The sequence below is a fragment of the Gambusia affinis genome, linkage group LG04 (genome assembly GCF_019740435.1).
Source record: "Gambusia affinis linkage group LG04, SWU_Gaff_1.0, whole genome shotgun sequence".
Classification (NCBI taxonomy): domain Eukaryota; kingdom Metazoa; phylum Chordata; class Actinopteri; order Cyprinodontiformes; family Poeciliidae; genus Gambusia; species Gambusia affinis.
Genome location: NC_057871.1, coordinates 4,814,520 through 4,841,781, shown reverse-complemented (window position 1 = coordinate 4,841,781; position 27,262 = coordinate 4,814,520). Strand labels below are relative to the sequence as shown.

The following is a 27,262-nucleotide window of genomic DNA, read 5'->3' as shown; positions in this document are numbered from 1 at the left end:
TTCATGTTAGGAGCCTTAATCACAGAGTTTTATTACATTATCTAGCACAATCTGGCCGGGCTTCCCCTCCTGGACCGGTCTCAGATCAGCTGTTTCAGAAAATGTCCGGATGTTACACGTGAGTATTAGGAACGATCAGCAGATACATTAGTAAATTTAACAGGTTCTAAAAGGTGCTCTGTGTAGCATTGTAGGAACATCACAGCAATAAAAACAACATTATACCAAGATGTTTTAGTCCTGTTCCTAGTAAAAATACTTTAGTACACTTGAAATAAAACAAAATTAACTTACAAGCAATTTTTCAGCAAGAAATAGGAGAATTTCTTAATATCGGTGAAAAAGTTCTAGTTCAACTGGCAGATAATTTTATTTATAACAAAACATTTTCCCATGTTATAAAGTGAAATAATCTGTCAGTGGAACTAGTAGTTATTCATCAATATTAAGGAATTATTGACTTAGAACAAACTCCTTTATGTTGCTGAACAATTACTTGTGAGTTATTTTTGTCTAATTTCAAATGTACTAAAATATTTGTGATGGAAACTAAACCAAAAATATTTGGTAAGACTTTGTGTTTTTGCAGTGCTGTTCTTTTTTATATCGGGTTTAATATTGAATTGAATCATAAAACACATACGGCAGCTTATCTTAGATTAGATTAGTTTAACTCAACCAGAGATTTTATGTAAAACTCACTGTTTTTATGTTACAAAAAAAATTCAAAAGAATCAAGAAATGGTTGTTTGCTCAAAGAAAATGTTTTAAATCTCCACAAAGCACCTTTATGACAAAGGAAACCATTTTCTTCGGGTTTTTTCTTGACGTTTTAAAGTAATTTTTCCAGAAGTCCATCTTCTTCTTTTCCTCTTCCGTGATTTCCGTTCGGGTTTCACTCCCAGAAGATATTGTTGATGTCGGAATCCAGGCTGAAGATCCAGATCACCAGCGGCGCCGAAAAGAGAACGAACAACCAGGAGACGTCCTTCACCACGTGGCGAAGCCTCGACGGGATCGAACCCACCAGCCCCATGCCGACCCATGACCTCTGCAGCTCCTCCTCCTCCACTGACTTTAGGAGACAATAAAACCAGAGGTGGGCAGAGAACCCAAAAATAAGACTCAAGTTAGAATACAACATATTTTCAACTCAATTAAATGTAAAAAGTAGCCGAACAAGAAATTAAGCAGGTAGGAGTAAAGTATTTGGTAAAAATTATACTCAACTACTGAGTAACAAATCAAATCAAACATTAAATTATTATTTAATGTTAAAAATTACATCGTCAGCGGACCAAAATATAAAGTAAAGTGGAAATTTTGGTATTTTAAGGACAAAAGAGATAATAATTCATATAAATAACAAAAAAGAAAATTTTCCAAATCAGTTAAAATAAAAAACTTATGAAACTTTAACAGAAACTGCAGGCATGTGTCTGGTGAGTTTTTGGTTAAAACATGTTTGGTTTTTCATTCAGTGGATAGAAAATCCAGAAATTTTACTCCAGTAATAGTAGAGTAAGTAAAAAGTGCAGCATAGTAAAAAATACTCCTGGAAGTAACTTTTAAAAAAACGTTACTCAAGTAAAAGTAACTAGTTACTTTCTAACTCTGATAAAAACGGGCAAATAACAAAAAAAGAGTCAAAATATAGATCTGTTAAATCTGGACCTGGTTTCCCGGCTCGATGTAGTTGCGGGCCAAGAACTTGAGCGCCTCGTCCATCAGGATGACGGGCAGCGACAGCTTCAGAACCACGACCCACTGAGTCCAGGACAGCGGCCGGATCTGGAAGATCATCTGTGGATGGAAGAACGTGAAGGTTCTCCGAACAGACGCAGTAACAGAACCAAACGATTCTGACGTGTTCTTACCGGCAGTGGGTCGACGTACAGGATGAGGAAGTGAAGCGCCATAGAGAGGCAGATGGCGCCCACCAACCACGGGTTGGACCACGGAGGCATTTTCAGCAGGGACTGGTTCTCTGACAGACTGGAGGAAGAAGAGGTTGATGCTGCAGAGGCCCGGCATGAGAGCAAATTTTACTGGACGATTAATCGTTCCAGATGTTACTGTGATAAACGATAATATCGTTGTTTTGAGACCATTTTAAAGTGATATTACGGTAAAGGAGACAGTTTCAAAGAGCGACATTTAACGCTGGAACTGTACGATATTTTAAAAATTCAAAATAAATGTACAAAACAATAAATAAAATGAACTGTGAAGTCTCTGTAAACAAAACTGTCCTTCAAAATAAGGGGATAATTGAGACAAAAGCACTGAAGACTTTTGTCATCCAGTTTTCGGTTTGTTTGTTTTTGGGGTTTTTTGTGCAGCTCTTCCAGATACAACGGAGTATTTGGACAATTGTAGATAGAAAACAAAAAAAGGGGAGTAAATATCTGCCAATAAAATTCTGATTATTCTTAGAAAGTTTGTAGAAAGACTTGGAAACTTTAAAAAATCAATTTTTGTTTTTAATTTACAAGTTTTTTAGATTAATCTCAAAATGTCAGCGTTTCTTCCTTGCAAAGTTTTGACGTTTGAAACTCAGAAATTTCAGGGGTTTTTCCAGGTGTCTGTGGTCAGGTCTTACCTGTTCAAGGCGTTGCACATTTCTATGGTAACCAGCACAGACAGCGCCATCGTCATGGGATACGGCGACTCGAACACCGAACACTGCACACCGCTAAACTTGGCGTGATCTTCACTGCACTGCAGGTAATGGGACTGACACACAGTGGGAAAGTTTATATTATAAATATATAGATAGGTTTGATTGTTCTGATTTAACATTAATCCAATATATCACAGAGATTTCCTTTAACTTGGAAATCTCTGTGATGTCACAGAATAAAATTAAACCTTTTAGAATAAAAGGTTTAATTTGCAAACCTTAACCAGTTAAACAATCATTTGTCAGTGGAGATTTGATTTCTTTGGTGAAAATAATCAGAAAAATCTGTTTAATTCCCACAAGTTCAAACAATTTAGCAGGAAGAATGAAGGAAAAGTGTTAACTACTAACCACTGACTAGAAGTGGGAGAATATTTTATTTTAAGTTACATATTTTAAATTAAAATTATTATTATTCTACATAAATCAGTTTTCAATTTGACATTTAAAGGATGTTTGTCCATTTGTTTGTCAAAAGTGTCACATTTTGTTGCTCATGATTAATTTCTAAAATCCTGAACCTTAACTATTCTGCCACACATCCCAGATGTTTACACACGAGACATTTAATTATGAACTTTAGGGTGAAACTAGAGCGGTACCAGCTGGTAGAAGGAAAGTTTTGGGCCGTCATGAGCCGCCATGAACCACCAGGCTGCAGCTCCGACGGTGGCGGCTCCCACGTAACCTGCAGGAAACAAAAATAAAAACCTTAAGTCAGATCATCATTACGATGATCTGATCTATGATAAGATGACACACAGAGTTCACACAGTTTTAGTTACATTCCAGGACTTTTCAAGCATTTTCAAGGTCAGATTTCAGACTGTGTGTGTGTCACTGTGACTCACATCCGATGATGAGGTAGCGGCAGAACAACCAGCTGGAGATGAGCGGCTCTTTGGGAGAGCGCGGAGGACGAGACATGATGTCCAAGTCCGGCGGGTTGAATCCCAGCGCTGTTGCCGGGAAACCGTCGGTGACCAGGTTGACCCACAGCAGCTGGACCGGGATCAGCGCTTCGGGCATGCCCAGTGCAGCGGCCAGGAAAATACTGAGCAGGAAAACAGACAGCTTAGCTTAATAGAAACAGAAAATTCATTTATCTAATCAGAGAAATGTTTTGTTCTACTAATCCAATGTTTCTCAGACTTACATAAACAACCTGAAAAGAAAATATTAGCCTCTTAACTGAGTTATGATTGTTTTCTTTATTCATCTTAAAGAGAAAGGTGGCGCTGTTTCACAAATGTGACAAAAACCATGAACAACTCGAGACGCTTTCAGTTATTTACAGATTCTGATTCTGGATTCTAAGTTTTCTAATGAAACACTTGAAAATCACAAAGAAGTTGTGTTGTGTGCGTTATTGACATTTTAGGGATATTTGTAACTTAAAACACAATAAAAGAAAAATAGCCTTGAGTCGCTTTGGCAAAAACAAAAATCTTCTTCACTATTAAATGCAAAAATTATCCACCAATTTCTACCTATTGTATTTATTGGTCGATTAAATCACTTTTAATTAAATAAAAATAATAGCTGTTGACAGGCAAGCAGAGCATTATAAGCAAGCAAATTTGTTAAAAATAAAGAACAGGTCTCACTAAAAGAACTGTTCAAAAGAATCAAACGACACATCAAAACCATCAGCAGGCGTGACTTGACTTCCTCTGATCATATAATTAGTCCTGGTGTTGTTTTCTTTCCACTGGTATCTCAGATTTAGTTTTGAGTGACCCAGGTTCATTATAATTTTTTAAACCAGCTGAATGCGACGTCACAGCAAATAAACACTCGACTTTGCGCAGTACCTTGTGGATCACTAGGGGGAGCCCACAGACCACAGTGAGAGAAAGACGCACTAACCAGACGACTTCTCCGATGTTGGACGATATGAGGTATCGGATGAACTGCTTCATGTTGTTGTAAATGGCTCGGCCTTCCTCCACCGCCGCCACGATGGTGGAGAAGTTATCGTCGGCTAGGATCATCTCCGCGGCCGACTTGGCTACGGCCGTGCCGCTGCCCATCGCGATGCCGATCTCCGCCTTCTTCAGAGCCGGCGCGTCGTTGACTCCATCCCCCGTCTGAGCCAATCAGAGAGGAGGGACAGAAAAATGGAGAGACAATCCCAAAATGCACTGCTGGGTGATAAATTGTCTCAGAAATTATTGCGATAAACAATAATATTGTTGCTAGTGCAAGTTTGTTCTCTCAAAGATCAAAAACTTAAATTTTAAACTATGAATAAAATGGATTATCATCAAAACAAAATTTCCTTTTCATTAAAGTTGACATGTTTATTTATTTAATAATTTAGCAGCAAAAAATTGTTTTGAATTGGAAATGTTTCTTCTTTTGTGTTCTGTTACAATGTGATTATATTCTGATTATTTAAAGATCAGGCAATTAACTCGATTAAAAAATGCAATCAAGTCCCTTGCTACTTTTACCACCTTTTGAAGATATGCAAACATATAAATTTAGATCTCAATAACTTAAATGTTTAAGTCCAAAATGAAAAAAAACTTGTTTATGCATCAAAAATAGTAAGACTGTTGCAATTAATCAATTAATTACATGATAAATTAAAATGAGCTCAATAGTTTCCAGTTTGATGATGAATATTTTTAAATGACAGTTTAGAGAGATATTGGCCACTCTGGTCTCTAATTTGGACTGTCCAGGCTTAAAAGTGAGCTCATGTGATAAAACAACATCATTTTGTCAACACTGAAACATTTGCTCTCACCATGGCAGTGATGTCGTTCAGGCTCTGCAGATATTCCACGATGCGGCTTTTGTGGGCCGGCTCCACCCGGGCGAAGCACCGCGCCGTCCGGCAGACCTGGCGCTGAAGGTCAGGGGACAACTCATCGAACTCTCGGCCCGTCAGGCCGCCGTATCCTCCCACGCCCTCCTGCTCCTCCTCCTGCTCGGTGATGATGCCCACTCGCCTGCAGATGGACAGCGCCGTCCCCTTGTTGTCCCCTGCATGACGACAAGAAACGGAGTGACAACAGTTAGATGTTAGGACCTTTGTTTTGGTTTTATTTACCCAGAATGCTTTGCGCCATAGCTCAGTTCCTGCTTTTGGGTCGGCCTCCGGTCCACTTGGCGATAACATTTGCATTCAAATTGCACCAGAGTTCACTTCAGCCAAACCGAAACCGAAGTCTGTTTGGATCAGAGTTTGCTCAAACATTCACACCTCCCCAAAAGAACCGGAGCAAATGAGCTGGAGTTTGATTAAAGTGGACCAAACAGGCCTGGTGTGAATGTACCCTTCAAAATACAGCTTTGTATCAGACAGCTTAAGGTTTTGAGATCCAAACTGATTAGTATTTGTAACGTTATACGTGGCTGTTCTGGTTCTTGCCGTTTCGCTAAATACTTTTGTAGCAACTGTGTAAATCTGCACACTAACCTGTGATCATGATGACCCGTATGCCGGCCTGTCGACACATCTGAACAGCTCCGCGGACCTCCTGCCTCGGGGGGTCCAGCATCCCCACACAGCCCACAAAGGTCAGGTCCGACTGAGGTGGCGTCACAAACAGAAGGACTTTTAACATAACGTGTAGGATCATACAGCACTCTGGATCTATTTAAAAAAAATAGATCCAGGGTGCAATCAAGACCATGGGTGTTCAAAGTGGGGTCTGTGGGCCATTTGTGGCCCGTGGACTGATTTTTCTGCGACGCCCTCAGACCACAGTTCAAGAATAAGTTAAATAAATTAGGACAAAACTACAACTTTAAATTAAATTTACTTAATTTAATTCTGCTTTGATTGCTGCGGAATAAACAGAAAATGTAATAGTGGAAAAAAAAAATAATAAAAAAATATCATGTATATATTATTGTATATTTATATAATAATATTTATTGGATCATATAAATTGGATTATTATTTTCTGTATAATAAAAATAGTTCATGTTCAGTTTATCACAACAACATTTTGGTGATTCTAGTTTTTAAAAATCTAGATTGTTGTTAATATTGCAGCTTTGAGCTGACTTGACAAAAAGTTTGGACTCTGGTCTAGAATATTATCAGAACCTCATAGTCAGCGAAGGTTGCCGTGTTCTCCAGGTTGAGGGAGCGAATTTCCGGCGGCGAGTCCCTGGTTGCCATGGCGAGGCAGCGCAGCATGTCCCGTCCAGAACCCCAGCCCCGTATGGTGGACTGGAGCTGCTCTCGAACAGCCGGGCTCAGAGGAACACGACCGGAACCGCTGACACGGACGTGGTTGCAGCGCTCCAGCAGGCTCTCTGGAGCGCCCTGAGGAAATGAGACGAACATGTCCGCGTCTTTACGGGCGGCAGACGCGCTGCAAAAATACTAAATCTTACAGAGTAAATTAGTTTTGTCTTATTTCAGTTGTGTTGACATATTGGCACTAGAAGCTAAAATCCTTGCGGTGTCGCTGACCTTTACAAACATCTTGGCTCCGGAGGCAGACTGGGCGTGTTTGTTGGAGAAGCAGAAAACAGACATGGACTTCCTGTCTCTGGAAAACTCCAGTGTCAACTCCTTCTTCATCAGCTGTTTAATCACCTGGAAGGAAGTCATAAAGAGAGAAAGAATGGAAAAAAATGCTCTCACTGAACAAACAACATGGAGAAAAAAAAATTATTTTTCAGACTTTATATTCTTGTGGTATAAAATGAAAGTTCTCCCTGTGCAAACGTGAGTTTTCTCCAGGTCCAACATCATGACTGCTGGATTAACTGGTCTCTCCAAATTCCCCTTAGGTAAGAGGGTTTCGTGTGTTCATTAGTGCAGAAGAGTTACGATTAAAACCAATTTAACCAACCAATTGAGACACAGGTATTTTTCAGAGGTTAAACAGGACTTTTGATGCAAAAGTCACATTTTGTAATTTTTCTCAACTGCTCAGAAAAACAAGCGCTTAAAAATCGACCTGGTAGATTTTTGGCAATAAGTTTATGTTTTTTGATGCCTGAAAAACGAGGTGCGTCAAAAACCTCCCAGTTGTTGAGTCACATTTGACTGAGCATTCGCCGTTACCTAGCAACCATAGCTTAGCTTCAGCTCATTTGGTCTGCTGGTTTTACCATCATACAATGGCTGCTGAAAAAGACAAGTGTTTTGTTGTTGACTTATCATCCAAAAACTACTTTCTGCATTGAAGTTGATTGTCCAGAAGGCTCTACTTCTGCTTTTCAAAGATGTACGGTAGTTACGCATTTGTTTGCAGCCATTTTCAAGTACGAGTGCAAACGTTGAGTTGGTGGGTGTGGCCAACAGGAGCTTATTTGGATGTAAAGTGACAAGACAGCCTAAAAAAAGCTCATTCTGAAAGGCAGAACTGAGCAGACTAAAATGTTATCATCTGAGAATGCTTTGTGCAAAATGTCTAATGAACATGTTTTCTGTAGGACTATCCTAACCCGTTTAAGGAAGCATAATAGGTCACCTTTAACTTCAGACATAAGAGCTCTGGTCTGAAATAAACAGACGACACAGGCTTCTCTCTCTCTCTTCTTTTATGCTTTTCTGTTCAGGTGTAAATATTGATCTGTCAGAGCTTCACACACTTACAGAACAACAGGCTGTGGCTCTCTCAGCACGGCTCAGTCCTTTGAGATCCACATCAAACACGTTCATTTTCTCCACCAGACAGCAGAGGGCAGTCTCTGTCGCCTCACCAACTTTCTCATACACACCCTTTGCCTGGAGCCCAGGACGAGAAGCAGAAACAGGCTTTAACTGACTGTTTGTTGATGGCAGGAGCTGTTTTCATAGTCATGTTAGCATTGCTTACCTCACTGTAGTCTAGGGATGAGTCATTGCACAGAGCACAGATGGTGGCCATCTCCACTAGGCCATCATACTGACTGCATTTCACCACTGAGTCGTCCTTGTATCTGCAGAGACGAGGAGAAAAACCAATTAAAGACAAAATAAAGATGAATAACAAGGAGGGTAAAAAACAAGGAAGTGTTATTTCATTAATTACAGACTCAACATTCACTAGTTAATGAAAGAGTTAAAGGTTAAAAACACTCACACTTCCCCCTCAGGGGCATAAGTAGATCCAGTCACAGTGAACTCGTTCAGGCTGCAACGCTCCTCTGATGCACTCTCTACTATAAACATCTAATTACATGCACAGAACAGACATCAGAGTAGTTTATTAGTTCAGTCACATTAGAAGAACGTATCTAAATCAGATGGCATTTTATGGAAATGTTAAAAAAATTATAATTTTGTTTCCACACTGGACTCATGATTCCTGAGCTAAAAAGAACAAAAACAGTTGGATTAAACGCTTAGTGATCGTCTTTGGATGGACATTTTCAACACTGCATTTGATGAACTTTAGTTTATAATGATGCAGTGAGAGAATATAGTTTTAATGTTACAGTGTCTGAATGTTTTACATTTTAGATTACTTTAACAAATCAATAACAAGCAACAAAATTTAGCACTTTAGAGACCAAAATCATTACAAAAATCATTTAAAGTCAAAGTGAAAACAGATTTCTACAAAATAATGACAATATTTACAACTATTTAAGCTTTACAACCATCCATCCATCCATCCATTTTCTATACACCCTTTGTTTCTAATGGGGTTGGGAGGGTTGCTGGTGCCAATCCCCAGCTAACGTTCCGGGCGAGAGGCGGGGTCACCCTGGACAGGTCGCCAGTCTGTCGCAGGGCAGCTTTACAACCATTTGAGTTGTAATCTTATAATTTGAATTGAAGTTAGCGCTTTAGCAAAATACCATGTTGGTGTTTTGTTTTAGCAGTAGAAGAACTATTGTTTAAGATTAGCACTTTAATCATGAACATTAAATTGCTAATGTTTGTGGAACAAATATATGTGATTTATGCCTTAGTGTTACCAAAGCTACTATTTATGATTAGCACTTTAGTGGAACAAGTGTTTATGATTAGCATGTTAGCATTAGCAGGACCAAGTTTTATGATGAGTGCTTCAGAGTTAGCAGAACCAATGTTTGACTATCAGACACCAACCACACCTTTTGAAACTGATGAATACCATTTACTAATTGAACTAGATTTGTGTTAATTTACAATTAAGACAAATAATTTCTTTTTCATTAGTGACTAGAAAAAGTTTGTTCCAGAAAAGGTAAATCTGGGGTGAAAGTCATTTTCTCCCACAGCTTACCCTGCACACAGACATCTGGTTGGTAGTCAGAGTTCCTGTTTTGTCTGAGCATATAACAGAGGTGCATCCCAGCGTCTCCACTGACGGCAGGCTGCGGACAATGGCATTTTTCCTGGCCATCCTTCGAGTACCTAGCGCCAGGCATGTAGTGATGACAGCTGGAAGGCCTGTGAATGAAAAAAAGTGACCCGCTTCATGCCCAGTTTGTAGTTCAGATCTAAATGAAGCAGTTTTATGCGTCATTCTCAAAGAAGGTGGGTCACTGGGTTCTGGCCTAGTTTTTTATCTCGTGCCTGCTCAGTGTTCATGCAAAAGCATGAAAATAACTCCAGCAGTAAGGCAGGAACAGTAAAAACATTGTGTGTAAGTTTAAAACCAAGGTTATTTTTTGTGACTTTGCCTTCTGGAATGGCAGCTACAGCCAACGCGACAGCAATCTTGAAATAGTAAATAGCTCCTCTGAGCCAGCTGCCTCCGTGAACCGGGTCGCTGAAGTGTCCGACGTTAATGGCCCACACAGCCACACAAATGACGCTGATGACCTGCAGATCGCAGCACACAGGAAGAAAGACGGATGTGTCGTTACGCTACATTTTCCCCAGCGTAGCGTTAAAATCTCAACAGCAAAAGGATTTTACCTTTGACAGTTGTTCCCCAAACTGGTCCAGCTTCTGCTGCAGAGGGGTTCTTTCAGGGTCGGTGGAGGCCATCTCATCCCGGATTTTCCCGATCTCTGTCTGCACCCCAGTTGCCACGGCGACCCCGATGGCCCGACCCGCCGCGATGTTTGTACCCTTGATGGAAAAACCAGAATGTAATTGAACTGAAAGTTACGTCTAGGGCAGAAGCGATTAATCAGATTCGTCGTGATGAATCGATTGTGCAAATAATTGCCAGCGAATTTAGTTATCGATTAATCGTTAAATGAAGTAAACTGACTCAGAAAAAGGTCCGTCGCTGAAAGAACAACATTTTCAGAGCAAACATGACTCAGCCAAAAGGTTACAATACATGTATAGATTCTGCATTTAATATTTTTAAAAAAACCTTTTATCTGTAAATATCTTCCATCCAGAACTTGTCATGTGGAACAGATCTGGATTCACCTGGTTCAAATTTTACAAACATCCCCTACTAAACACTTTTTGCAGTTATTAAAAAAAAGAATAATCAACAGATCAGTACTACAGAGTATTGATATTAAGTTGAGCAGTTCACATGTTGCTTGTTTTTCTGTAGCAACAGATGGATCCTTTACTACAAAAGAAATGTTATTGCATTTTAAGCAATACATGTTTTTTATTTATTTAAAGAAGGAATTAAATTATTAGTTTTATCTTTTACTGGATTTTTAATATTCTACAAAATGAAAAGTCTACATAATGTGACCGATTAATCATCAGAACAGCCAATAGATTAATAGATAACAAAAATAATTGTCAGTTTCAGCCCCAGTTACATCAGCTAACGAGTGCAGAGAGCAAAAAAAGGTAATAAAAGTCAAGAAGCAGAACGAAACGAGGCCACACTAAGACTGCCAACCGAATCTCTCATGGGCCGGGCCTTTTCTCTTTTTTCATGTATTTTTGATATACAGCCACTGCATGGCTGACACCAAATCAATAAATCCTCCACAACACAACCAGAATGTGGCAGCATGGAGGCCTGCAGCCTGCCAGAGAAATGTTGCTGAATAAAACATCAGAGCTGCTGCTCTTTGACCTTTAGCATCTATTGAAGATCGTAAAGCTCAAACCTGCCCTGCTGATGCCCCCCCCCCACTCTGCTTTCACAAAGATGGCTGATATTTCAGCACTCCCACGCACACGGATGGATGCCAAAACAATTTGGATTAAAAGACTCGCAGTATCGGCAAATACTATTAAAAACAGATTTAAAAAATTATTCTCTCTTTAAAAATACAGGTTTGTACGACGGCGTATCAGAGCCAGAATATTCGCCAAAAAACTTTTATGTCAGAGATTTTATAGAATTTTTTTTTTTTTTTACATTTCTGAACTTGAAAAGTCAAAGATTTTCTAAAACAATCTCACAAATTTTGAGATTAATCTCTTAAATTTTCCAAATTTTTCCTACAGTTTTATAAGTAAAAATAAATCCACTTCTAGAAATTTTCAAGTTTAAAAAGTCTAAAATTTTTAACTTCTGAAACTCAAAAATGTCCCCTTTTTTTCTAGAAAATTTTCTGAAATTCATCTCAAAATTTTTTTGTGTTTTTCTCATAAACGTTTTTCTAATAAAATCTAAGTGTACTCCTATTTTTTATCTGCAACGGCCCCAACAAGCTGTTGTGTATTTGTGTCACCAGTCAGTTCTAAAAAAACAACCTTCAATTGAAAACAGTAAGTCGCTGTGATGGTTTCATGTTAGTGTCTCCTGGTTTCAAAAACGTTACAATTAATCAAGCTCATAAACATTTCCATCATCTTTCTGTTTACCCATCATCAAATAACAGCACATTTACAGTTTCTCAGGAGAGATAAATAAATAAAAAAATGGATTTTAAGTTACTTAGTTTTATGTTCCAATAAGGGCATTGAATGAATCAACAATTTTTTTTTTGTTATTGTCAAAAAGAGGCATGTTGAGATGTTGGCGACTCACAGAGAACAGCATGTTCTTCTTGTCCTGATTGACTGCTCTGGGGTCTGGTACCGGATCAGTGTGTTTAATGATGGAGACGGACTCTCCTGTCAGAATGGACTGGTCCACTCTGAGCGTGGTGGAGCAAATGGACGTTAACCTGATGTCAGCAGGAACTTTGTCACCGACTGGAGGTTCAAGGGAGACAGAAAGAACAGAAAAATATTTACACAATTAAGGCATTAAGCAGCAGGCCTCATTTAACACAGTATCTGAAAGGTGACCTGTTTCGCTTCCTTAAACAGGTTAGGAGAGGTCGATACCAAACATGCTTATTACATTTTTTGCACAAAATCATTACTAGATAATGAGATTTTATCTGCTCAGTTTTGCCTATTCTGAACTCCTGCTTTAGGGCGTATTATCACTTTAATAACGAATGGCTGCTTAAGATTTAACGTCATTTATCAAACCCTGTGTTCTGAGAGCCACAACACATCCTGGTCATTAAAACAAAATGCAAAGTCAAACTTAAATAGGGAACATATACAGGATGTTTGATGAGAAATAAAGAAAAATGCCATAATGAGTCACTCTAAACTCAGACTGTTTTGTGTTGCCGGGTTCCCATGCTCTTAAAATAAACAGATAAACTGCAAAGAACCCACACACACACACACACACGCACACACACACACACAAATATTTATTGTCTCTGTATAAGGGAGAGACCCAGAACTGTGGAATCTCAATTCAGAAAAGCTCCCAGTGTTCGGAGCAGAGCTGAGTGTAAAAATGGAAACAAACTGACCGCTCTCTGTTTGCCTAAATGGAAAATATTTTCACATGGCTCTCATTACCCGTTAATGTTTAAAAAAGACAGCAGGTCAGCGGGATGATCATCTCTCCAAAATGCAACGGCCGCTCTAAAAACAGAAATGTTCAGCAACTGATGGGAAAGACCAGCAGCCAGGCCCACAGCAACTTTCAATCCCCTCTGACCAAAGCAGTTCCAGTCCGATCGGATTCATGACGAACCAGAAGGCCGTCTCACACAGGGGACTTCAAAGAGCAGCCCGGGGGCCTTATGTGGCCCCTGGATTCATTTTATGTGGCCCTCCAACTACATGTCATAAATTACACACGTTTGCACTTGATGCAGATGGAGACTTTCTGTTATTGAGTTTTACAGACAAATTCAAATGTTCCTAAAATGGAAAAATGTTTAATGCAATAGAAAGTATTAATTTGTTTTAAATCACATTTTCTTCATTCTGTTTGGTTAGTGACTTAAATCTGCTTTAAATTAATTTATTAAACATGGCAAAGTACATCAAAATTTCCTTAAAAAAGTGACATAGTCCTGTTTTTATATCTGAGAAATTGGATCCCTTTCTGCTAATAATGCAAAAATCATCTTACACACCCATTCTTAAAAAATGTCTAAACACTTTTTCTTAATCATTGTATGGTTGGTTTATTGTTGAGCAGCTAAAATTTGCTTTTAAATCGGTTTAGAAATTATATATGTTTTTGGCCCTCAACTAATTTTGGCCCACAGGTTTGGACACCCCCGGTCTAATTTCTCCCAGGTCAGACTGCAGAAACATCGACTCGATTCTCCAGAGAACTTGACTTCACACGTTTCATCCAGGCTGGTTATTCCTCTTGCCGAGTTTCCATGGCGATATCAGCCAAAGACGAGCCTAGAAACGTGCAGACAGACGTTTTCCAGGAATAACTAAACGAAGAAGTGAAAAAGCTAAGCCTGTACAGAGAACGTGTGAGTGTCGAAACAGATTCCATGTTTATTGATATTTATTATCTGTATTGGTCCCTACATTGGAAAAAAATCTAGATTGAGGATTAGTGACGTCATGCTTTATTACTTATTCTACATTTTATTTAGCATTCCTAGTTGCTCTTTCTGAACCATTTGAAAGAAAGTTTGTTGCAATTTGTTTTTTACATGAATGACCAACGTAGACAACGTTTTGTTTTTGTCAGTTTCTTAATTATTAACTTTATGTTGGATATTATGCTCCTAATTGCATTAAATGAATAAATTAAAGTTGTGTTGTTGCTTAACCTCCAGGAGGCGTTTCAGTGAAATCAAGACAAGAACAAACAAAGTAAAAAACTGTTTCTAATAGAGAGCTGTTGCTGCCACGAACACCTTGAATTCATCCATTTCCTGAACATCCTGGTTGTTTCTACTGTATTTACTGCTTTTATTTAAAAAAAATTTTCAGTGCGTTGGAGAGTTGCTATTTTTTAAATTGTGTTGCGCTTTCTCGCACAACAACAATACAGAAAAAATTCTGATTCTGTTTTTACATGTCTGATCAGTTGATCGGATAATTTATTAGTTATCTGATCAAATTTGTAATTCAGTACATTTATGTCTGTGTTGTTTTTTTTTTTTAAATAGAAACATTTTAAGTCAAGTCATGGCTGTTTTTCTGTGTCAGATCAGAATCGGTCGGTACTAAACCTCAGTGGAACAGCGCATTCCTAATATCAAGGACTGAAGGTGTGTAAAATCGTACAGCTTTAATTGATTGTTTCTGCTATAAAAACAGATTAATCTGATGGAAAACAGTATAGGTCACCATGCTAACTGTTCCTGGTGAACTCTCTCTGTAACTGACTCCATGCTTGATGTTTTGGCTTTTCTTACCAGCAACTTCAACGATGTCTCCAGGAACGATGTCTCTGGCTCGGACTCTCTGGACACTTTTCTTGTCCTGCCTGTAAACTTTTCCCATTTCAGGCTCGTACTCCTTCAAAGCTTCAATGGCGTTCTCTGCATTTCTTTCCTGATGGACACAACAAATATCTTAGTTTTCTACTGGTGCATGTAGTTTAGGGATCTTAGTTTCCATAAAAAACAAACTGAAGATGTGACTGAAGAACAAAACGTTTCCTCCAGTTCAGTCTTTTCTTTAGTTTTTCTCCAGGTAAAACTTTAGCTTAAGGTTCTCAACATTGAGTTTTCTTGATCTTCTTCTTCCTCTTTTATTTTGACCAGATATATGAGAACATTAAGCATTCCTAATTTACTTGTCTACTTTGTAAACTGTACTAATAAATTATTAAGAAATTTCAATGCAAAGAACATTAATGTTCTTACTTTTAACATGATTTTTATTAGAACACCATAAAAGAAAAAAGTAAGATTTGGATGATAAGATTGCAGTATGAAAATAAACCTGACAATGAATTCAAACATCCTCCAATAATATTATTAGCATAAGATTGATTAATATCGTATTTTTTGCATAGATAAATCTTCCTGCAGAGCAGGATAACCTACAATATAAGAATTGAGGAAGAAAGGTTTTGTGAGGTAAATATTATTATTAAAAGTTAGATTACATCATGTAGGTGTTCACTTTAGCCTCTATTGTAGATCAAATATTAACAAAAATGTTGGAGAAGCTGCTTCACTTCGTTTTTTAGTCTCACGCTCCTGAAAAAGTAAAGCAGTAAACATGAAGGATGGTATCTATATTTTTAATGAGTTTTAAATGATTTCACACTGTAATTGGTTTTATTTTTCTGCTGTTTCAGAAAACAAAATGTTTTCAGTATCATGAGAGCTGTTGCTTACAGAGTAATTTGGATAAATTTTATATATCACCTGCCACACGCCAACGATAGCGTTAGCAATCAGGATGAGGAGGATGACGAAGGGTTCAACGAACGCCGTGATGGTTCCCTCCCCTTCTTCAAACCACGCCAGGGTCTACACAACAGGGCAGAGAGAAAGGTCAGAGTTCATGTGCTGTAGGAAACTCCTCACGTTTAGAATCAAAGGGTAAAATAAACCTTATGTTTAAAGTGTAACTAGTCAAGTGAGAAATGAGCAATAAAACAAATAATAAAATGGTTTGTTAAGGATTATGTATTCTGAGAACTAGAGATTAATCTGATCAATCATTATGAATATGTTATTGAAATAACTGTCAAATAATTTAGTAATCGATCAAATGTTAAATGTAGTCTGTAGACTGAAAGAACAACATATTCAGAGCAGTAATTAAACCAAACTGATCAAATATATGTGCATTTAGATTTAAGATTAATGTCTTTTTGTGCAAATGTGTTCTACCTGGAACTCCTCAATAGTTCTATCCAATTATTGATCAGATAATCTAAAAAACAATAATCAACAGATAATCCATATGTTTTATTGATAAGAAAAACAGGCCTGAACTATTTTCTTTGCTACAAATAATCAAGCATACACTAAAAGAATATTGTGTTATTGCATTTTAGGACATCAATGTTTACTTTCTTATTCATAAAATGATCTGAATAATTTGATTGTTTGCATTTTTATAGATTTCCAATATTGTCAAAAATAAGCACAAGTGGCTAAATGAAAAATTTGCAGAATTTGCCAATTATTTTATCAGATTAATAAATATACAGAGTAATCGATTACTAAAATAATCATTGCCTGTAGCCCTAATAAGAACATTTGCAAGTTTTCAATCCTGTGCTGAAGAATAGAGTCTGTTCTGCAGAAACTCCTTTGTTCATGTAGAATGCTGCTTTACTTCACTTTAGAGTGACTGGGTTTTATTTATGCATGGATTTATCTGAAGAATTTGACTCCGTGACTCACCAAATGTTCCTAAATAACTGAAGGTGGCGTCAGGAACCTTAAAAGGCCGGATATGGACATGGATAATTAGCATGTAACTCCAACCCTGACGCTCAAAACAAACCTTACATTTCAGGCATTTTACTATCACTGTGTTCATGCTGCAAAACTCAACTAATACACATTATATTTCAAACAGAAATACTAAACATACACAGTTGCTCTGTTTAAATATGACTGATTAGTTCTTCTTGAAAAGACAAACAAGGCTGTGGTTGTATTTCCTTACAAAAGAAATGCAAGCAGCCAGCAGCAGGATTCGAACCAGCAGATCTTCAAACTGTTCCAGGACCAGCCCCCAAAGTGACTTTCCTGCAGAGGGAGAATAAAGAAATAACAGCACAGTAAGCAGAGTTAACATAATAACACACAATGTATGACTGTAAAAATATACAACGTATGTTAGATTACCTTCTTCTGCAGGCAATTCTGTAAGTTAAAAAACAGAAAAACATCAACGATGCACCATGAAAACAGGCATTAAAACAGAATTTACAAAGAATAGTTTGCAGGGAAATTTAGTGTTGTATATACCGTAATCCTGTCATTATAACAAATTTTCTGGCTGATAAATTGTCCCAGAAATGATTGTGATAAATGATAATGTTGTTGTTTTGAGACCATTTTGAGGTAACATTGTGATCATGGCATAATAATACAACAAAGATTAATAAACTTTAATTTTGTAAAGGACACTTAACACTGGAACTGGAATATATTTTTAAATAACCAAAACAAAAAAATGCACTATGTAAATAAGATTAGTGGATTTATTGCATCAGGCTTGGTTGTATGTTTCAAAAAGTTAACATGACTTTAAAAAAAATAATAATAATAATACAAACATTAGTTTTGTTCAATTATGTTACAAGGTGGTAAATTTTGTTACATAAAAGCTATGAGGAATTTTGGTTCTGTTTCTTTGCAAATGCATAAATAAATATTTACCGTTGGGTCCCCACTTCTCTCTGTTCTTCCTCAGCTGCTCACAGCTCAGACCTGTGGATTCATTGACACTGAAGAAACCCAAAACCTCTTCCACCGTTTTAGTGTGAGCGTTGTCCATTGCTGCTGGGAAAGCTGAAAAACAATCAGCAATCAGCCTTTATTTAACGTTTCTACAAAGAAGATACTCTACGTTTAAATACAGGTTAATATGGTCATTACCTTAGCCTAATATGATATTTGGGGCCTGCCATGCAAAGCAACGGCAGGAACCTATTGTTATGCACCTATTACCGTTAATGCGGCTGGAACCGCTGAATGGACCCCTACAAAAGTGGTATCAAAACGTGCGGCTTGATCACAGCATTGGAGCTTTTACTTCTGGTGGGATTCTGAGTTAATATGGCGACAAAAAAAAAGCAAAAACCGCTTTTTGCCATTGTTGTGTAAGGGGACAGATTGGATGAGTCATCACAGCTGCCGGTTCATGACTGACAATTAAATACCATAGCAACCGAACGATCAGCACAACAGCTCAGACAGTCCGTCGGGTGCGTGTCTCGTGATTGGTTGAGAGAGAAGGAGGAGTGAGGAAGAAGGACAGCACACCGTGAAGGTAGAGAACGGAGGGTGAGACGAGCGGACAATAAGTGAAGAAAACAAATTTTAGCTCATGCGCTCATTTTAACATGCAAGTCCGTGTCAGTTGAAGTTCTCGCGATTCTCCTCATGCCGTCGATCGCGCTGCAGCTTTCTATGGCGTCGACGCTAACTTTCAGCGTCGGAACACCGGGTCCAGACCGACGCGCGCGCTTTGGCAGGCCCCGTTTAAATTTCTTCAGAAATTTTCTAGTAATAATCTTTATCAACATTTAAAAAGTGTGTGGAAAAACTAAGACTCAACTTGTGCTACAAACTTTAGCAGCATCACTCATTTCAGCGTCATAAATCTTTGGAGAAACTTCAATATATTCTTCTTTACGGTGTTGCTTTGGTTCAGGGCGGTTTGTCTGCAGAGATCTTTGTAATTAGGATAAATTCTGGGCTTTAATTGGAGTTGGAATCACTTTTTTCAGCCATTTAGTTGAGGATTTGCTGCTGTGACCCAGTTTGACAGTTTGCCTGCTGACAGGCAGACGGCCTCACATTTGACTGGAGAATAATTTGATTACGATCAGTTCAAAGACTGAAAAGAGCTCAGGTTCTGTGGTAGGAACACAAAAGTCCACATTATCACTTTTAATGTGGACTTCACATAGTTTTGTAGAAGACAGAAACAAACTGTCCCCAAGGATTCTCCTACATTTTGTTGAAGTCATCTCCTCCCTTTGTCTTTTACTCTGCAGTGACATCAACTCACCGGCATTGAAATTAGTTTTTATTCTTACTAATATGATATGATTGCAAAATGTGTTATTTACTTACATTCATTTGTTCACTTATTTATTCCTTGTTCTGGCATGTTATTTATTTATTTTTTTTGCCTCCAACTCTTTTCATTTCTACCTAAAGGAAAATAATAATAATAATCAGAAAATAACTGCCAAGAAAAAAAGTATCCTACCCCACATATACTGATTAAATTTCTGTTGTGACACCACTTCCTTATGTTCTTTTTTTGTCTTGTCCATTTTATTGTGTACCTCATTTCTTGTTTGTTTATTTTAGATTTGTTGTTATTTGCTCTGTTATCTAATGGGTTCTTTTGATTTTTTTTTGTAGATAAATACCTCTGTTTGTTAGTCTGTAATGTTTGTTATGCATGCACTAATTGGTGAATCTAAAAAATATATATACCTTACAGGACCTGCTGCTGGAAAACATCACTGCATCATGATGCTGCCATAACTATGCTTCACAGTGGGGATGAAGTGTTTCTGGTGATGTCAACCTCTTTATAGGTTGGGTGCATATTTATGCAATTGCTTATTTTATGTTAAATACATTTTTAATTGTCTTTATTTTGTAGAAATGAGTTTTCACATTGACAAATATTTTTTGTAAAAATAGAAAAGCAGCACTTTTCGTGACTAAAGTGTAAAAGCAATAACAAATAGTATAATTAATGACAAGATTTTATTTTAATAGTATTTATTGTTATTGAAAGCCAAAGTCAGCTGTTGATGCTGGGTTACGGTTAGGCTGAGCATCGCTAGAAGTCAAAATCTCCCGACTCACCTCATCATCACTGGACACAAATACCCAAAACATGGTTGCAGTAATAATAACTGTCTGCTAGTTATTAATTTGATAAAATCCATCAATCCAAATCAAATTCTATCAGCGCTTCAACTGCACAGAAGCTAGCGATATATTTTTTAAACATCTCGGTATCTGGCACAATAATAGTTTAATATAGCAGCATAATGACCCAGTTACCGTGATGACAGGTTCCAGAGAGTTATGCTAGCTGCTAGCTTATGAGCATCGATGCTAAATGACAGTCAGTAGCTGAGGCTAAAGAGCTAACATGATGTCTAACGGTTAATCCTCCGGAGATGAACAGGTTGCTTACCGGAGCAGTCCGGGTGTCGTCTCAGCTCTAACTATTCAGCCTGAAAGAAGCCAGGAGCCGTCGATGCACCATTGGTTTCACACTAAATTCATCCCAGAGACCAAAGGAGTACTATTTTAAAATCATAAAATCGCTTCTTCTTTTTTCTTTTTTTCTTTTAAACAAGAACGCTTCTTGGTCACAAATCAGATCCTGGTATCGTCAAAATAAAATCTTTGTGAAAAATAAATAAATACATAAATAAAACTAAAAACTAATGTTTTTTTTTAAATAATGTGGCTCAAAATAGCTTCTTAGTGTAATATGTTATTTCTCCTCATCATGCCTGTAAATAATGTGGCTCAAAATAGCTTCTTAGTGTAATATGTTATTTCTCCTCATCATGCCTGTAAATCTAACGTCAGCCTACAGCGTTCAGTGAAAACAAGCCGATAAGGGATAATAAAACACAAGTTCCGGAGAAAACCTTTCAAAATAAGAGCCTTTATTCTAAATCTCGCATAAATTCCTGACGACCCTGGTCTCCTGCCAAGTGCTGGTTCAACTCTAAATTTTGCATGAAAAATACATTTAATAAATGTAAAGGTTTTTAATGTTTGATCGTTTTCACTATTTGTGGTGCGCTTTGGTTCCAAGCTCCTCTCCTCGGTTCGCTTGCCATTTCTGCGTTGTTAGTGGAGCCGTAACGCCGCCTTGGGACAGCTGGGACAGGCACGTGACGCTGTCCCTCAGTTCCCTACATAACGACCCGGGAAGTCCAGAGTATGACGGAGTCTTTCTGCATCACTCAGACCCAGAATGTTGACATGCAGCTCAGGTCAGACGTTTGTACGGTGGCCGACAGGTGCAAATGCGCAGCAAAAGAGAAAACATGCAAACAAACAAAAAAAGACACGCACACAAATTAAATGCGGCAAATAAAATGCAGCAAACAAAAAGAGAGACGCAAACAAAAAAGAAGAAACCCCCGAATGAAATGCAGCAAACAATTACTTTTACGAATAATTCATGTTTTTTTTTAATAGGTTTCAAAATGTTCGCTTTATTTTTGGTATCCTTGTACTGTTCATATAATATGAGAATGAAACTGTACTAATACCAGAATAAAGTCCTAATGATGCGAGAATAAAGTATGAACATAACCGCAATAAAATTAAATTAATGTCGTAGTATTACCAGACTAAAATAACATACGGGATTAAAGTCAAATTTATAGAAGAAACTCGAGTTTATACGAGAAAAAAGTTATAATTACGCGAAAAAGTGGTAAAGGTACCAGAATAAAGTCGGAATGATGCAAGAGTAAAGTCATAATATTACCGAAATAAATTAATAATCATATGGGAATAAAGTTAGAATTGTATGAGGAAAAAAGTTACAATTATATGAGAAAAAAGTCATAAAGATGGCAGATTAAAGCAGTAATCAGATGGTAATAAAATCGAAATAAATATGAGAAAATTAATTAGATTTAATTTGGCCCATCATACCTGACACAAATTTATAAAGGTAATATTTCCAAACTAAATATTTAATTCACCAGATAAATATGTATCTAGTTTATTTAGCTTTCAAATTCAACATTTTTTAATTTTGATTAGCTTGAAAATTCAAAGCTAAATTTGAAATTTGGCATCAAATTTAACTAATTTGAAGCTTAAAAATGAGGTAAATTTGAATTGAAAATTTGAAATATTGAATTTCAAATATGTTAAATTCAATATTTGAAAGTTAGGTAGTTAGCTTCCATTTGGTTAGTAGTTGGGAAACTAATTATTTAGTTTGCAAGCTAAATATTCCTGAATAAATCTTAATTGTCTCACAAATAAATATTTAATTTGGAGCTAAATTAACCTGAAGTTGTTTGACAGAGGTGTCAAAACTCACTTTCTCTACTGAACTAGACGTACAGATATTAGTATGAAAAAATATTTTAGTAAAAGAACAGGTTGGACTGTTTTATTCCAGTAAAAGTACTAAAGTACACATTTTGAAACGTATTTAATTAAATAAGTTTAATTTCTGTCAGCTCCCACTTTCTGAGAGACTGCTACACAATTTGCTGCTGCCCGCCTCACCAGATACACCACACTGGACTCAACCCCTCGGATAGACATAGGCTGTAATCGTCCCAGGATGCAGAGCTGCTGTCAACAGAAAAATGGATCTGACTGGTTTCACTGAAGGCCGAGCGTCTTTGTTTCACAGCTGAAGTGGGTAATGATCAGCAAAGCGCCAAAACCGGGTCAGGAAATAAAGTTTAGTTAGTTCACAAACATCAAAACTACAGAAAGTTCATGATTTGCATTGAAACTAAAACCAAGCTGAACATTTAATTGAGAGCTGCTGACTTATATGTAGGTAAACTAATTATAAATAATTAGTTGAATAGAGAACTGTTATCTGAGAGCCTGTAGAAACTGGTTACATTTACTTGAGCAATCATTTGAAAAAAAATTTACCTTTAGTATTTTTAGTGTGCAGTACTTTGAGTAATTGTATTTTAAAGTATTTCTACTTTTACTTGAGTAAACTTTCTAGCTTTTCTACCCACTGAATAAAAAACAAACATGTTTTAACAAAACATTCATCAGACACACACCTGCAGCTTTTATTCAAGTTTAATAAGTGTTTTTATTGAAAGAAACTGATTTGGAAAAAATTATTTTGTCTGACTGTTATATGAATTATTGTCATTTTAGTCCTTAAAATATTAAAATTTCCTATTAACATGTATTTTGGTCTGTCTGATGATGTAATTTTTAAATATTAAATTATTAATAATTTTGTCAGTAATTTAGTAGACTTTTAACCAAATACTATTTTACTCTTACTTGAGTCATTTCTTCAATGTTTAATTTTTACCAGAGTAAAATCTTTCGGTACCTTACCCACCTCTGGGTGTCCTGTTATTCTTTTTATGTATTGTGACATTCACAACACGAAATAACTTAAAAGTCATCAATGAGAAATTGCTTTGACTCTGTTTAACTTTACTCAGATCTGTATACAGCGAAAGCTATGAGAAAAAAAGGCACCGCCTCCATCCAGCTTCCAACCAATCAGCGAGCGGTGCGACTGCTGACACTTACGTGACATGCATGTGAACCAATCAGCGTCACGGAAAGGCTGGTTAAAGTTCTAGCCAACAGAGGGCGCCCTTTTGAGCTCTAAAAAAAGAAAATAAAAATAAAAATGTTTCACATAATTGGTTTTATTTGTATTCTAAGCTGTCGTATGCAGAAAAATTATTTCTCACAATCAAAACTTCACATAATAACAGACAAGTTATTTAAATGTGACTTTTATTTATTTTTTAAACCAGTTGCATCAATTTCTTTATCCCAGTATTCAGCAGACTAAAATATTTTTTTTATTAAAACAATATAGCATAGATAAAAAAACAAACATTTTCCCTGATTCTCTTAACTTACAGGAATGTAAGAGAAAAAATTTACTTTGTTTCTAAATCACTTTATAAAAGGAAATGTGTGCAAATGTGATGATACCAAAGGTGAATAAAAGAAAATATAACTTATGAATACACTTCCTGGGCATATTTTTTTAAACAGTGGAAACTTCCACTATGGTATCGATCTTGTAATGCGAAAAAAAAAAAAAAAAGATGCATGGTAATCTTTTATTTATTTATTTTTTTTAAAAGCAGAGTAAGAGAAATAGCAAACATGGCCATAAAAACAACAAAATAAAAACATCCCTGACTTTCACAAAAGTCTGGATCTTTGTCCTCTTCATGATGTTTTCCTCAGAAAGGATATTCTCTCCAGAGGCTGAAAGAAAGACAGAAAGAGCAAAAACTCTGAATTTTCTACATGATTTATTTTCTGGAAAAGAACAGATCTCCAGTTTCTAATGCAGTTTTTCAGAATTAATTTAGGGAAGCTTCATTTACAGATAAATCTCACTGACGCTCAAATAGGTCTGCTGCCACCTACGGGACAAACCATGAATTGTTTTCATTTCTAGATCATTCTAGCTTTCTTACTAAAACACTAAAACTTTGAGGCATGTAACATTAACTGATGAGTAGCTTTGACAAAAAATAAATAACAGGAACCATTCCAGTGCCATTACAGAGAATAAAAAGTCTTTATAAAATCTACTAGCTGTTGCACTTTAGCTTAATAGATCTCAAATAAGAGGTGAGCTGTGACTAGTTTAAGACTTGTTTGCATGTTTCATTACAGTTATAACTTAAATCCAGTGATCAGAGGAAGCAAAGGTGTGTGTGTTCGTGTGTGTGTGTGTGTGTCACCTCATGGAGTACTCGGGATCATCGTGTGTTTGCAGCACCAGATCTTTGATTTCCTCAGGTGGGTTCAGGCCATGAAGCTTTGCTCTCTCCCACCTCTGCATCCTGCTGATGCCTGAAGACAAACCAGAATCGTTTAGTCGACAAAATACAACATACTAGATGTTTCATATATATATATATATATGTATTAATCGCAGAGTCTTATTTTAAGGCTTCTACCCGTGCAGGGCCCAAATCTCCAGTCCAAGTCAAACTGTTTGAGCTGCTGCATCTCCTCCTCTCTGACAGTTGTAGTGACATCTTCTGTTCAAACAAGAAGATTCAGAAAGAACTGAGGACAGGTTTGCATCAAAACAAGAACAATTACAAATGTTTGCATGATAATGCAAGAACACATTCTCAAAGATTAATAAACATTAAATTCTAATTAACGTTTCACACCGAAACTGGAAGATATTTTAAATATCCAAAATAAATTAAAAAAAACCCAAACAGAAATAACAAATACATTTAATTATAAAGTCTCGGTAAACAAAAGACTTATCATCCGATTATGTTAGGAAGGTAGAGAGAAAACAGAAAAATGATAAAACACGCAAGTGGAAATTATGGAATTTGTTTTAACTTATGCGATTAATTGATTTATTGATGTGGTAAATAACCACAAGTGTTTTTTATTACTTCAAACTTGAATGAGTTTTATCTTGCCAGTATAGCTGACTTCTAATTAGTACTGTATACTTTTAATTTTTTATTTTGCATTTTCTGTTAGTGTTGTTGTATAAGAGCTATTTTGTTTTCTCCAATGGATTGGCAACCTGTCCAGGGTGTCCAACACCTCTCACCCGATGACATCTGGAGATCGGCACCATCAACCCTCCCGGCGCCAACGGGATGAGGGCATAAGGAATTGGATGGATGGATGTTTTCTCCAAATAGTGCGGCACTTTGTTTTTCACGGAGCGTTGTTTCATGCTGGCAGCCCTTCCATGAGTCAAAAGGTGTGTTGATTTTTAAAAGTATTTACTTTTGTGTATATTTTATATGTTGATATGTTTATTTTGTCCAGACCTAAGGTAACATATGAATGGAAATGTAAAATGATTAGTTACACAAATCTTAAGTAATATGTGTTTTGGCTCTTATGGCAGTGATATATGGATTTCAATGCTATGATGAATGGAATGCGCTTTCTAAAGAATTAAATCTTGTTTAGAGTGGCATGCTGCAAATGTATCACTTATTGAGCAAACGCTAGACTGTCCTAGAATGACTGGACTGTCCTAAAACAAAACTCTATTCTTTAAACAAAGCTATCATAAAAGGTTTGATTAGCATTGTAGAACATATTGTTGACATAAATCTATGGAAACTAATTTGTTAAAATAATAAAAGTTCCCATTAGTTAATGCAAACAGCAGCTTAAACCAGGAGCGCTGCCTCACCTTGCTGTGCTGGAGGAGGAGTGGGACTCTTCTTTCGCTTTCCCCCTCTCTTTGACTTCTTCACCACTTTAAATGAATCGGTTATCAGTCCACGTTTTGTTGTCATGGTGACGATCTAGAAAACACACATATCAATGAAATTTACTGCAAATGGATTGGCTGTATGACTTAATCAGATTTGAATTATTTCATATTGACAGCAGGTTATAAACTTTACCAAAGAGCTCTATTGCCTGTCCCATACTGTGATGCACCAAAATGATAGAAATCCAAAAAATGTAGAAGATTTGATTCCTTATTACAAGTTAACAGCTGATTTGAGAAAAATGCAGAAAATATCAAATATAGAAATCAAATATTTCTTGTCCATGTGATATTTGGTTTTGATTCAAAATTTGCTTTTCACTTGCTTTTGTTTACTAATATGTGATCTGCTTCTGCTCCAGACTGGTGAATCACTGCTTTACCCAACATGTTTTAAGTTAAATCAGGTATTTAGATTATCTAAATTATTTTTGTAAACTAAATTAACATTTCCAAACATTGACAGCTAGTTTATTAGTTATTACTATTAGTGTGACTGGAAATAGTTTCATTTTGACTAATGTTGGCACAATATAATTGAATTTGCATTTGAAGCTTTAATTCTGAGAATAAATGTATTTTATAATACATTTTTCTCTTTCATTTTAATGTGTTTAATTTAGGGTTTCTGAAAAATAGAAGTTACCCCTCACAAAATGTAAAGTTGTTAAAAAATATTCTTAATTGATATGATTTGTAACACATACAGATGCTACTAATGACTTGGTCAGATTAACCTCTGAAACATTCTGTGCCAAATAGAAGGAAAATGTTTAACTAATGGAATACAATTTTGAGTTTTGCTTTGATGCGCTGATATGGATAAAATACTTCAATAGGAGTAAACCAAGGTTTAGTTTCCGGAC

General features: G+C 36.7%; 3 protein-coding genes across 12 annotated transcripts in view; 1 reads left to right on the top strand and 2 right to left on the bottom strand.

Moving 5' to 3' along the window:
- Positions 1-20,918, bottom strand: si:dkey-28b4.8 (sarcoplasmic/endoplasmic reticulum calcium ATPase 2). Its single transcript, XM_044114137.1, has 24 exons — positions 20,592-20,918; positions 18,080-18,211; positions 17,543-17,560; positions 17,361-17,443; positions 16,103-16,207; positions 15,140-15,278; positions 12,481-12,647; positions 10,494-10,649; positions 10,256-10,397; positions 9,856-10,022; positions 8,725-8,813; positions 8,479-8,581; positions 8,256-8,387; positions 7,122-7,247; positions 6,750-6,971; positions 6,114-6,225; positions 5,439-5,677; positions 4,553-4,773; positions 3,535-3,737; positions 3,286-3,371; positions 2,603-2,736; positions 1,878-1,995; positions 1,675-1,803; positions 1-1,075 (listed from the first exon to the last, which is right to left on the bottom strand). Exons 2-24 carry the CDS (start codon positions 18,195-18,197, stop codon positions 896-898), a joined length of 3,189 nt encoding a protein of 1,062 aa, XP_043970072.1. The 5' UTR covers positions 18,198-18,211; positions 20,592-20,918; the 3' UTR covers positions 1-895.
- p2rx3b (purinergic receptor P2X, ligand-gated ion channel, 3b) overlaps positions 18,611-27,262 on the top strand; it is a 25,968-nt gene continuing 17,316 nt past the window's right edge. For 3 of the 10 annotated variants that reach the window (XM_044114148.1, XM_044114144.1, XM_044114138.1), the window contains exons 1-2: positions 18,627-18,692; positions 19,881-19,977. Coding sequence is in view for 2 of the 10 variants with exons in the window: in XM_044114142.1 (XP_043970077.1) it covers positions 19,943-19,956 (14 nt within the window). In the remaining 8 variants the exon portion in view is untranslated. Of the gene's footprint in view, positions 18,707-19,880; positions 19,978-21,227; positions 21,409-25,693; positions 25,869-27,262 lie in introns of all 10 variants that reach the window. The other 7 variants (XM_044114147.1, XM_044114139.1, XM_044114140.1 and 4 more) reach the window with 6 other exon arrangements.
- Positions 24,357-27,262, bottom strand: part of pold4 (DNA polymerase delta 4, accessory subunit) — a 3,390-nt gene continuing 484 nt past the window's right edge. Inside the window, exons 2-5 of the mRNA XM_044114150.1 lie at positions 26,313-26,427; positions 25,087-25,170; positions 24,868-24,979; positions 24,357-24,382 (exon numbers count right to left, since the gene is read on the bottom strand). Coding sequence (XP_043970085.1) covers positions 24,358-24,382; positions 24,868-24,979; positions 25,087-25,170; positions 26,313-26,418 — 327 coding nt within the window. The 5' untranslated portion in view covers positions 26,419-26,427 and the 3' untranslated portion in view covers position 24,357. The remainder of the gene's footprint in view (positions 24,383-24,867; positions 24,980-25,086; positions 25,171-26,312; positions 26,428-27,262) is intronic.